Source organism: Sinohyriopsis cumingii, chromosome 2 (assembly GCF_028554795.1).
Source record: "Sinohyriopsis cumingii isolate HCF-2022 chromosome 2, ASM2855479v2, whole genome shotgun sequence".
NCBI classification, from domain to species: domain Eukaryota; kingdom Metazoa; phylum Mollusca; class Bivalvia; order Unionida; family Unionidae; genus Sinohyriopsis; species Sinohyriopsis cumingii.
In genome coordinates, this window is record NC_142962.1 from 128995112 (window position 1) to 129007941 (window position 12830).

At 33.4% G+C, this 12830-nt stretch overlaps 1 protein-coding gene across 9 annotated transcripts in view; it reads left to right on the forward strand.

Moving 5' to 3' along the window:
- LOC149805811 (glutamine--fructose-6-phosphate aminotransferase [isomerizing] 2-like) overlaps nucleotides 1-12830 on the forward strand; it is a 108412-nt gene that overhangs the window by 63697 nt on the left and 31885 nt on the right. For all 9 annotated transcript variants that reach the window (XR_016419795.1, XM_089950519.1, XM_089950513.1 and 6 more), the window contains 5 exons: nucleotides 1994-2099; nucleotides 6528-6691; nucleotides 7936-8129; nucleotides 9311-9431; nucleotides 11968-12125. Coding sequence is in view for 8 of the 9 variants with exons in the window: in XM_089950519.1 (XP_089806645.1) it covers nucleotides 1994-2099; nucleotides 6528-6691; nucleotides 7936-8129; nucleotides 9311-9431; nucleotides 11968-12125 (743 nt within the window). In the remaining variant the exon portion in view is untranslated. The remainder of the gene's footprint in view (nucleotides 1-1993; nucleotides 2100-6527; nucleotides 6692-7935; nucleotides 8130-9310; nucleotides 9432-11967; nucleotides 12126-12830) is intronic.

Here is a 12830-nt window from a genome sequence, read left to right on the forward strand (position 1 = left end):
GCATAATATATTTACAGTAAATTATACTATTCCTGTACTATATGTATTTATTTCGGTCTGAGATTGACAGTAATCAAGAATTTATATGATATGACTTGATATTATTGGTGCTTTGCTGCTTTGAGATTGTGCCTTCTGTTTCATTTTCTCATTTCTCACAATCCAAAAGAAACATCTTGATCTTATGTTCTGTCAGCTTGCACTTCTTGCATTGCAATATATCTTTACAAAGACATTGATACTTCAGGGATGATCTGAACGGTCAGTGGATAGTGTACATATTTTCTATTATTAATAACTGTTGTTTTACTGTGCATGATCTGTTGCTTTTTTAATTATGAAAATATTGACATTTTAAAGAATCAGTTTTCAGACAAGAATAATTCATCTTTCTTGTCAAGATAATTTTTTACTTGCTTTGCAGCTGCTGTGTAAATTTGGAATGCTTAACTCTTGAAATAGCTTGTCAGTACTCAAACTTGCACTAATTATGACATTTCTCGGTAGGAAAATGAGAATGATGCTCAGTTACTTATAATTTTATCAGTTTTTAGGTAGTAATGTTACCTTGTGATAATTATATCACACACTGTGGGGCAACAGTTAGCAGTTTCATATAGCAAGGTCATATAGCATGATCATATAGCAAAGTCGCTGCATAATGCAGCACTTGTGAAGCAATTGATAAATATGATCACAATAATTTAATGTTGATATTAAATTCATGAGACTTATTGAATAATACAATTTATCACATATTTTATAATGAGATATTGAAATATATCAGGGGGAGAAATATGATTTTGCTACAGTAGCAATACCAGTGTTATTGCCACAGTGGTAACATCACTTTTAGAACAGTTTTTACCATTTAAGAAATATATCTGCCCTTATTCAGATCTCTATTTCCATATTTATGCCAATTTTATTTTGTTTTTTTCTACTTCATCTCTCTGTCTCTCTCACTCGATAAACGGATCTTAAAATGTGTCATGACTGTAATCCCTCTAGTATGTATTTATTTCATCAGTTACGATCGGCCATCAAGAAAAACCTCAAAATGAACTCCAAACAATAAAATGTAGGCTTCCAGTATTAACTGTTTTCAATTAGTTTTCCACATGAAGCCTGCAAATTACTAGTGAATGAACTTACGCGCACTGCTGTCATTGGATATTCTGTCACCCATACAGTATTGTATGCCATTTAATTCTACAACAAAATTGACACATTTTATGGGAAAATACTTGGATAAATGAAGTAATAAAACTGTTTTAGTTGCAATTCTAAAACTCAACAAGATCTTAATCCTGTTTGAAAATTATGAGAAATTCAGTGTTGATGACTGTTGATTGAACACAAAAGTTAAGTGACAATCAAAATTTGGGTACAGCCATTGCTACAGAACCATACATCAGGCTTGCCAAGGCCAAAATTTTTGTTTCAATGCATAAATGAATAAACTAAATTTCGTTTATCATATGAACACACATTCTTAAAACATTATATATCCCTTGATGAGATGGACAATTATAACAACCACAGTTTAATTGAAGCAGTATTATTTAATGATGAAAGATTGTTTGTTGAATTTTGATCTTATTTAAAGTTGTAGATTAACATCAGATTTCTCAGCTGCTTAGACCTTTATACCTTCTCTATTTGTTTACAAATTTACTTTGTAGGACTTAACCTTTAATTGACATCATATAGCCAGTATTTTAATGACATGCTGTTAAACTGGATACATGCAAATTTAAATTTAAAATTCTTAGACTTGTATTAGAACTACAACATTTGTCTTATATAATAGCTAGATGTTCCAAAATAGATTTATCAGGTATTATTTTATCACTATTTATTTTAGAGATTGACTAATCTTTCATTGTTGCTGACGTGCCAAAAACTAATTGGACTTGGAAGAGCAGCATAGACTGTGTAATCCTATTTTATCTAATTTTACATTGCATATATTGAATTTTTTTAATTTCAGAGCACCGTGGCATTTTGGGAGCCCCTCAAAGAGTTGAATGCAAGGCAAAAGTCCAAACAGTTGGTTCAGAGAAAGAAGTGGAATACTTTTTTGCCTCTGATGCCAGGTATGGTACCATACTAACGTAACATTTTATTCAGTGTTTGGCTCATGTGGACACATCATTTGCGCTAAACATGTCTGGTCAGAAGTCATAATTTGCTGAAGTAACACTGACAAAAATATGGAAATGCTGACTCGGTTGACCATTTTCAACCATTTCTGGGAAAATATATTGTGAAATTAGTTAGACAAAAGATCAGTCTTGAATGTTTAAGATTTGAAAACATTAAAGGTTGTCACACTGTTGCAACTGTTTTGTCATCAGTTGCAGGTCAGATCATGGGTTATTTCTCACAGTATTGCCATAAATTGTTGAATGTTTTATAACAAGGGTGGGGAATATAGGAATATAGCTGTTGCTATGTTTTGTCTGTGTGCCTGTCATCCGTCTGTTTTGTAAACTTCTTCGCTTCCAGAACATAACTCATGAACTGTTCAAGATACCTCCATGAAATTTGGTAAGCATTAGATTCGATGGGACCATTCCAGTGACCTAGTGGTTAGATCGTCCACCCTTGGTACATGGAGGTCGTGGGTTTGAGCCCCGGCTGAGTCCTACCAAAGACTTACAAAAATGGTACTAACAGCTTCCTCGCTAGGTGCTCAGCATTAAGAGGTTAGTGTTAGGATTGGTTTGCCTGGTTTCAGGATAATGTGACTCGGTGGGGTCGGTGGGACATCATGCTACATGTCTGCAGCATGATGCCCCAGTGCTAGACATCACTTTAAACTGCCACAATGCAGACATCGTAGCACTATGACTGGAAAATTGTTAAAGCAATGTAAAAAATCTAAATTGCTCACACACATTAGACTCAATGTCAAGATGCGCCCATTTCTGTTTTCCATTCCGTCCATCCTGAGAAGTTTTTACACAGGATTATGCACACCCAAGCCCCTCTCCCCAGACATAGATGAATTAAATTTTGTATGGTTATCTATTTTTTTGTTTAGATGACCTGATTATATTTTCAGGCTTTGAAAAGTTTTCATTTATTGTACACATTTTCCAGTGTTTGGAACATAGACATTCTGGACAAAATCAATGTTAGTACAATAAGGCAAAAGCCAATTAAGGAAAACAAATGATAATTGGTAAAGTTATTTGTATTTATATGCTAATCATGTGATATTTGAAGAATGAAGGAGTTTTTAAATTTACATTTTGTAACTCTTAAACTATGTTGATAGCATGATACGATTTTCAGACAATTATAGGTATTCTCTAATTTGTTTTAAACACATTTTTGAACTCGTTTGGACATGTACTATTTTGTGACATAAACCTTGTTAGCAAGATTCAACAAAAACCATTTTAACATGACAAATAAGATTTTGCAGGCATGTTTGTATATGTATTTAAATGACCTGAATAAATTCCATTCCATTATATAAATGTTTTCAAGTTTTCGTACATTTTTTTCATTTTTTTGGATATATTTTTTTTAATTGCATTTAGGGTGGTTTGGGCTTGTGTGTTTTACAGTCACTAATCCAGTTAATATTTTTGACTATTTCTATTTATATGCTTTTATCCATCTATTGTCCATGCTTTCATTTTGGTCAAGACTCCAAAACTGTTTAAGATATCACAATGAAATTTAATACACTTATTAGACCAGTGGGGTAGATGTGCTGTTTGCTGTTCCCAATCCTTCAGGATCAATATTTGTAACATTTTGGTTAATTTGTTCATCCATCCATCTGTCATAGTATTGTTTCGGTAGCATAACTCTGACACAGTTCAGAATATTTTTTATGAAACATGGTTGTGGTCTGGATGCGCCTTTTTGCTGTTCACATTTCCTCAGATTCAGTAGTTTTAGCTCGTATAGAATATGACCAGGAGAACACGTGATTACCTGCATATAGATTAAAACAAGTTTGTTATTGCTACTCCTCCTCAACTAATTCAGACATTGCCATGAAAGTTTATATACACATTTATCCCATGGTCTGCTTGTTCCAAAATGAAAATTATGGTGTTTGGACATCCAATATGGTCGCCACTCTGGCCATCTTGAAAATTATGTCATTGTTTCTCCTGAATGGATGGTCATGTCAGCATAGGGTTTTTACTAAGACTTGTGATATCTAGTTGGTCCTGAATGAAATTGTGCCTAACTGATGTCCAGTATGGCCACCACAGCCATCTTGGAAATAATATCGCTACTCTTAATGCAGAGATGGTTATATCAACAGGGGTTTTTACTTCTAGAGTTTATATATGATGTCTAGTTGGTCCTAATACAACCACCATGATAGCCATCTTGAAAACCTTCTTAATGCTACTCCTCTTGAATGAAAAGTCATATCCGCTTGGGAGTTCCTTTGCCAGAAGACTTGTTATGATGTCTAACTGGTCCTAGATGAAAAATTTTGCCAATATAATATCCAATATGGCTGCCACAACAGCCATTTTGACAATCTTGTTATCACTTTTAATGCCAGATGGACCTCATATCAATAGGTGGTTTTCACCACAGTACTTATGTTGATGTTTAGTTGGTCTTAAATGAAAATGGTGTTGATTTTACATCCAACATGGCTGCCATGGCAACTATCTGGATAACCTTGTAGTTGCTACTCTGAAAGGAAAATCATATAAGCACATGGTTTTCACCCAAAGACTTCTTGTGATGTCTAGTTGGTCCTAAATGAAAATGGTGCTGATCTGATGTGGCCACCATGGTGGCCATCTTGAAAATCTTGTTATTGCTATTCCAGAATTTATAGGCATGTTGACAGGGTTTTCACCAAAAGATTTCTTAAAATAACTGATTGGTTCTAAATGCAAATGGTGCGAGTTTTATATCCAGTATTTTGGCATAGACATCCATCTTAAAATCTTGCTATTATCGTGAATTGATGATCATATTGATATGGGGTATTAACCAAAAGTCTTCTGATGATGTCTAGTTGGCACCTAAGGAAATGGTCCCATTTTTTATCTAATATGGCTACCACAGTGACTAATTTGAAAATTTTATTGCTGGTATTATGACTTTGTGGTCTTCAGCTAAGTGATAGAAAAATGAAAACAAGTTTTGTATAATTCAACAGTAATTTATTTCCCTAGAATACAAAGTGAAAATTGAAAAAGAACTTGCAGTATTATGAAATAAATCCCAAGAATCCAAAAAGTTTTATCGCCAGTTCTAGTGAATGAAATTCTAATTAAATTCCAGTGGTATTCAAAATAAGATCCAGCACTGAAGGCATCACCAGTAGCCTGAAGTATGATGATGTACAACAGTCTTCCAATTAATCACAGTAATATAATCCAAGATGTCCTTGTCTGAATTCACTACAATTCCAAAATAATGTTTCTAGCCAAGAATGTTATTTTAGAGCAATTTGTATTTCCAGTGAATAATAATTTGAATAATTTCACCCAAATCAAATACAAGGACATGGTCAAGTCCAAAATACAACATAAACATTGAGAAAATAAACTAACAAACAATACGAATTAAATATACATAACATTGGAGAATATTGGAGATAGTTCAAAGTTAAGCAGTTAAAAAGAAGAAATAAGATTATCTTGAATTCATGGAATGTCATTTTGGATAATTGAGCTTCAGTCCCATTGAGGGATTCTTGTAATATTTTTTATCCATTTGTCTTTCCGTCCATCCAATACTCACTTTTTCATTACTGGGGCAAAACTCCAGTACCATTTAAGATATTTGTGTAAAATTTCATGTTTTGTATACTAATGGTGTAGATGTACCTTTAGCTACTCAGTTGTAATGCTTTCATCCATTTGCCTTTTCATTCAGCCTTCATTCTTACATTCATTTTCAGGGAAAACACCCAAATCAGTAAGAGATATCGTGAAGAAACTTATATAAATATCAATCTTGTGGTTTAAGTGTCTTTTGATAAATGTTTTTGTCCATCAGTCTATCCAGCCAGTCATCTATCACTCAGACTTCAGTTTCTGAAGCACATCTCCAAAACCATTCTCTTTGTCACTTGATATATATATTTAACTAGTAACCTAGACGAGACTTTTGCTGTTGAGAAATCATCAGCATCAGTATCATTTTTGGAGGGGGCTGGGATATATAGAGAACTCCATCTTGTTTCACTTACAAGTATATGATAATTTAAGGAATTACATCAGGGTGATGTGTTGTAGAAAAAAGAAAGACAATCTGACATGTTTCATTTAAGCATTTTCTATCAATCAACCATGGTTTGTGTAAATGTTAAAAACTTAACAGCAAAAGCCTCTTCAAGATTACTGGTTGGACACACAGCATGTCCTGATGTTGAAGTTATACTGTATATTTATGTAGCATTATACCATATTATTATTATTACCCTACAGCTGTGCATTTACACATGCAACTTCATCTCGTAAGGGTTTAGCTAGGTCGGACAGGACCAGTAGATGTTGACTAACCGTTGCTGTCTGTTTTAGTGCCATCATTGAGCATACCAATCAGGTGATCTATCTTGAAGATGATGATGTAGCTTCAGTACAGAATGGAGAACTCTCAATCCATCGAGTCACGAGAAGCCTGGATGACTCCAACACGAGAGAAATCATCAATCTCAAGATGGAAATTGAACAAATCATGAAAGGTACATTGTAGATAGGTCAATTCCAACTGTAAACTGCATGACTCAGATCTCCCATCACATAATGTGCCAACAGATCTGGATCTGTGCAGTTTGTTTTGTGTAATCAATAGAACAAACAGAATAGACCTTGATCTGCAGGTGCATTATGCTACAGCAGATCAGGATCTTTGCCGTTTAACTTGCTTTATAAGCAAGTATATATGGTAGATAGGCCAGTTATTGCTGCATTACTTTACAAGTGTAACTTTTAATTGGGGATTACTTGCTTGTTCACATGGAGGCATTTCATTCCCTCCATGTTTATGGCATACTGTTTTCTTCACCAAATATAGTTTGCTTTACTAAAATTAGTAACCAGCTTCATGGTCTTACTAAAATTAGTGGGAGCTGGGGTAACTCATTTGATAGAAAAGCAGACTCCCAATCCAAGGGTCACATGTTTGATACCCACCTAGGTCAGTCTAGGTTGGCTGCTTCAGCATATCCTTGGGAAAGGTACTTAGCTCCAATTTCCTGTGCATGATATGGCTAATAATGTGTTAACATGCCATTAAAACCAGTAAACTAAAATTAGCAACAAAGTAAAGAATCGCTGGCCTTTCATGTCAGTTTTATATGTCAAGGGTGGTAACTCAGATTTGGGCAAGTGATTAGACCAGATAGTTGCTTTCTCCCTTGAATATTGTTCAGCAGAGAGTAATGTTTGCAACAGTAGTAGAAAATACCTTTTAAAGGAAATCATAACAATAAATATGCAAATAATCGTTCAGATGTTAGAATAAATTCTGTAGAAAAGAAAATTTATAAAGAAATATTATACTGATTTTTAGACCAATATGTCTACAATAGTATTAAAAAAAACAATAACAATATCTCTGGAGTTACATCCTTTCATCTTATGTTATGTAAATTTTAGTGTCACTTCAATCTATCATTATTGCTAATATTTTGTATCGATGAATTTAAATCTTAAGCAAAATATTTTCACACACTAATCAAGCTAAGAAGAAGAATTTTTTTTGAAACAACCAAATTTTTAATTGCATTCAGTTTCATATTTTATATTGGAATGTTTTGATTCTTGCAAAGTTGTAGGATTTGTTCATAGACATGTGCAACTTCTGATGTATACAGGTACTGTAATCAAACCAGTATTACATAGATTAGTTTAAATGAACCAAGAGGCTTAGCTTCCATATATTTCATGGTGAGATTCTGCTAAACCAGGTCTATTTGTCTTTCAGGAGATTACGACTCTTTCATGAAGAAGGAAATTTTTGAACAGCCAGAATCTGTGGTGAACACTATGAGAGGTCGTGTTAACTTTGAAGCAAATCAGGTGATACTAGGTGGGATCAAGGACTTTATGCCAGAAATCAAGCGATGCAGACGACTTCTTTTCATTGCCTGTGGGACCAGTTACCATAGTGCTATAGCAGTAGGTCATAGATTTTATTTAAACATTATATTTCTTTCTGAGACAGTGTTTGTATGTATTGATTATTAGGGTTAAGGGTAAGGCCAGCCTTTATTACGATTGCCTCCCTTACATTACTCAACCCAAATCACTAAGGAAATACTAACAAGTTATGAAAAATGTAAGTTGGAAAATACCCATTTTTACTTGTTTACAAGGAAATCCCATTGATGGTTGCTGTCCAAAGAATGCCATAGTGTTGCATAACATTTCGTACCACATCAAGATAAGTCAGTTATATGAAGAATATGTTTCACATACACACTCTAAGCTTTACAAAATTAGAGGTGGGCACAAAATAAAGGCTTATATTGATGAATTTACCAGCTTGAACTGATGCATATTAAACAAGAAATAGTGAAAACACAGTGATTACATATTTAATGTTTAATTTTCTGTCGAGAATTAGTGGATACATGTACCTGCAGGAAAATCAGGAACTGAATTGCATCTTTAGTTAAAGCATGTCTATGCACCAAATGATCTCAGTGAATCTCTAATAATTCTTTAGTAAAATTCTTCAGAAATTATACTTTAAAGAAGCATCATTTTCTATCACATCATATAAATCATGATGTATCTTGGAATTTAGTGTAAGAAATTGGCTAATATTATCTAGATCACTGTTGAGTATGGTTGTGAAAGAAATCCAGACATGTTAATGATGTGATCTTGCATTTTATGGCTGAGTCTGTCAGCACTCTAGCAGTTGTATTTCTGATCATCATGGTGTTGGATGAGTTTGATCATGAACAAGAGCTACATGTGTATTTATGGGGTACTGTTCTGTTTGATTGGTTGAGATTGTTACCACTCAGAGAACAAATTAATTCTGATTGGCTGAGCTTGTTACCACTCAGGGACCAGATTTCAGTCTGGTTTTGCTAAGACTATTATTAATAAAAGTAGAGTCTTAGGATTAAATCCATCAGTGCAGAGAAAATCAATTTATTATTCTTTAAAGCATTTTTCAGGCTGGATGGGTCTAAAATCATGTTTATAATGCTTCTTAGTAACTTTGAGGGGATACATTTCCTGAAACGGCTTCAAGATGTGCTGCCTTAGCACATAATAGAGGCTGGCTTGAAATGATTTAGGTCAATAGTGAGCTGCAGTACTGACCAATGAAAAATCTGTTACAGACTCGACAGCTTCTTGAAGAGCTAACAGAACTTCCTGTGATGGTGGAGCTGGCCAGTGACTTCCTGGACAGAAGCACTCCAGTCTTTAGAGATGATGTCTGCTTCTTCATCAGTCAGTCAGGTATTGGCATAAAATGTTGGTTCTCAATTCAAATAAAGTTTAGTTTTTGTAAAATACTGTTATTCCTCTTCTTGACTTCTTGATAGATTTGACATAAATTAGTTGGGATTAACATGAAACTAATTTTATTTATAATTTTATTTCATCTTAATTTCATGGAATCTACAAAATTTATCGGAGAAATTGAATATGGTACAAATTTCTTTCCATTATCGATTACACAGCTAATTAGCTCTGCCAAATTTTATTGCTGTGAAATAGATTGAGATTGGGAAAGGATTCTAGTCAATCAGATTTTTAACCCATGTTGTATCATACACAGCCAAAACAAACAAGATGTTACTGTGCACAAGCATTTGGGCATTATTTTAACCAGTGATGCCATTTGACATACACATATTTAGTATATTTTTGATAATGATGGAGAGAAATTAAACTGTTTAAAAAGTTTTAAATTCAGACTGGATTGATTGCCTTTGGAAAAACTTTAACTTTGATATTTTACCAATTTTTGATTACATTGACAATATTTGGGACAATTGTACAATTTAAATGATAGAACTCCTTAAAAAAATGATTGTTATGGTGATGAGAATAATAATGGGTACAACAAAACAGTTGATCCCTGTGCAACTGTGACATCAAGCTAAGTGGGAAAACCTAAATTCCAACCATTACAACCATAAATTGATTCAAATAAAAATAATTAGACTCCCATTTAAACAGAGATATTGATCCCAACTGGATGTAGAATATGGAATTGGTGTACCCAATAAAATTCTCTATCATTCCGTCTTATGTTCAATTAAATAGTTCATCAGTTTAATCAACATTATTTACTCTGTCTTATGATTTATGAAGATAATGAATGTGGTTGGGGAAAAGTGGTGATAGACCTCAACAGTGTATAGGCAGAAATGCCTCCAGATTCATTCAGGCAGTCTTTTCTTCCATAAATTGATTCCATCATTTCAGATTTATCATGGATTAGCTCTTGTATATCTTGAAGATGTGGTTAGACCTTTAAATGTAGAACATGAAATCTGTTCCTTTCATTCAACAAATGTCATTCAGCTTAAAATGTATAGAAAAAACATTAGTAATTCAGTTCTATGATTCGAACGTGGAGCTAATTACCTACAGACATTAGAGATAATCTTTCATGCATAATTTTAAAGACAGCATGAACTGAGGAAAAGAAATCATTACATTGGTGATCAAATGTCAAAGGTCACTCATGCTATGCTATGACCAAAGTGTAGTAGTTAAATTATAGTTAATATTCTAATCATGCATCTGTCAAAAATATCAAGATTTGACAGGTCATATCTTTTGCACATTCTCCTTTGCTCTTACAATTGAAACTTTATTATTTGTTAACCCTAATATTCTTTACAGAAAATAACATGCATATTATTTTATGTATGCAAATGTTATTATATGTGTGCAAATATTATTGTATGTGTGTATTCTTGTATGGGCAAAATTTTATTCAGATGAGTAAAAGATTAAATAGTCCATGCAAATCACAGCCTTTCTTTGTTCAGTTTTTTTTTTTGTTGCCTTTTTACTGGTAACAATCAGTATTACCAGAAACAGTATTATCAAAACTACTCCATATATCTAGTTCTTGCTCATACCCTTTTTTTAAAGTACTTGTGCCAACATTCAGATTTAACATATTTTTTGTTACTGTTTGGGGGCCAGTTCTGTAATAACATCATGCATTCTACTGAATCCCTAAATTCCTATGTTTGTACTTGCATTTGACCAAGTTTCAGGAATAAATATGAACTATTCAGGTAAGCATGTTATAAATAGCTTTGTTATGATTTCAGATATAGCATCATTACATTGTTGTTCCTGATTTTTTTGTCCTGCATGTAGATTTCCCTTATTTTCTGATACTATTCATCCAAGCTGACAGATAACAATAATTTGGTTAAATTTCAGAAACCTATAGCTTGCAAATCATAATTAATGTTCTTACACAGCAGTGATTAATTTCCTGAAGCATGTGGCTGTATAAATTATAGGTAGTAAAATTATGACTGTATTATTGAATGGCTTTTAATTATTCCTATCTCCCCATCAAATACATAGCATGTTTGGCAGTTTTGGACCCTGACTGCCACTTTACAGCAAGGTTTCGCTGTATTTTGTTACATGAAGTATTAGAGGTTTATCTGTCTTACATGCAGTTTATAGCCTATCATGTGCTGAACAATGGCATTAAACCCTACAACAACAACAACAACAACAGTCTTACATGCATTGTTGACCATTTTCTGTAAGCATATTATCACAGTGATATGTGTGTGTGTGATATGGATTATTTAACTTAGCTTTAACAATTTTTTTCAGTCATATCACTATGATGTCTGATTAAATATTTTTTAAACAAAACTTTCATTTGTAGTGACATAGAGCAGTCATATGTTTAAAATATGACATTGATTTACTTTTGTAAAATACATCAAATTATGAAACAAGTGTTATACAATGAGTTTATGAAAATGGTTTAACATTTATTCAGGGGAGACTGCAGACACACTGGTTGCCCTTAAATACTGCAAGCAGCGAGGTGCATTGATTGTAGGCATCACCAACACTGTGGGCAGCACAATTTGTAGAGAATCTCACTGTGGTGTGCACATCAATGCCGGGCCAGAGATTGGAGTAGCCAGTACCAAGGTTTGTCATATTACATTTATCTTGACAGTTCAATTTTGCTCTCTTCATAAGTAACTCTGTACATTCTTGGCTCAATTTTGTGTTTAACTACGAGTCTTTTTTTGTTGTACATTGTATAAATTTTCTTATAATTGAAATCATGAAACTCTGTGAGTGGATGCATCTTTATTACCTCTCATTCCAGTTGTATGTCACTGTGATATGTGTTACTCAGCTGACTTTGATTAAATTTTGTAATTTACATTTAATTCTCAAGCTTTGCTCATGATAGAATCATCAAACTATATGATTGTATTTATCTCTTTCTACACAAAGTAACATCTCTGTGACCTGCATTTCATATTTGAAAGATTAGGTTAAATTTTATTTCATTTCGTGATCAGATAGGTTTTGGCTATCCTTTTTTTCTTCTGGATTCATAAATTTGGTGAGGGAATGCACATTGATGGATACTACACTCACATCACAAATGTTAGTTACTGTGGCCTATATTTCAAGCTTCACAGACTAGTTAATTGTTTAAGTTTGTTTCTCAAGCTCTCTTCATGCTAGTATCATCAAACTAGATGATTGTATACACCTCTGTTGTTATCATACCCATAACACAAAGAATGTCACTTTGATTTATATTTAATGTGTTACTGCCTTAGGTTAAGTTTTTGGGATTTAGCTCAAAACCAGATAGGTTCTAGTAGCACAGTTCAT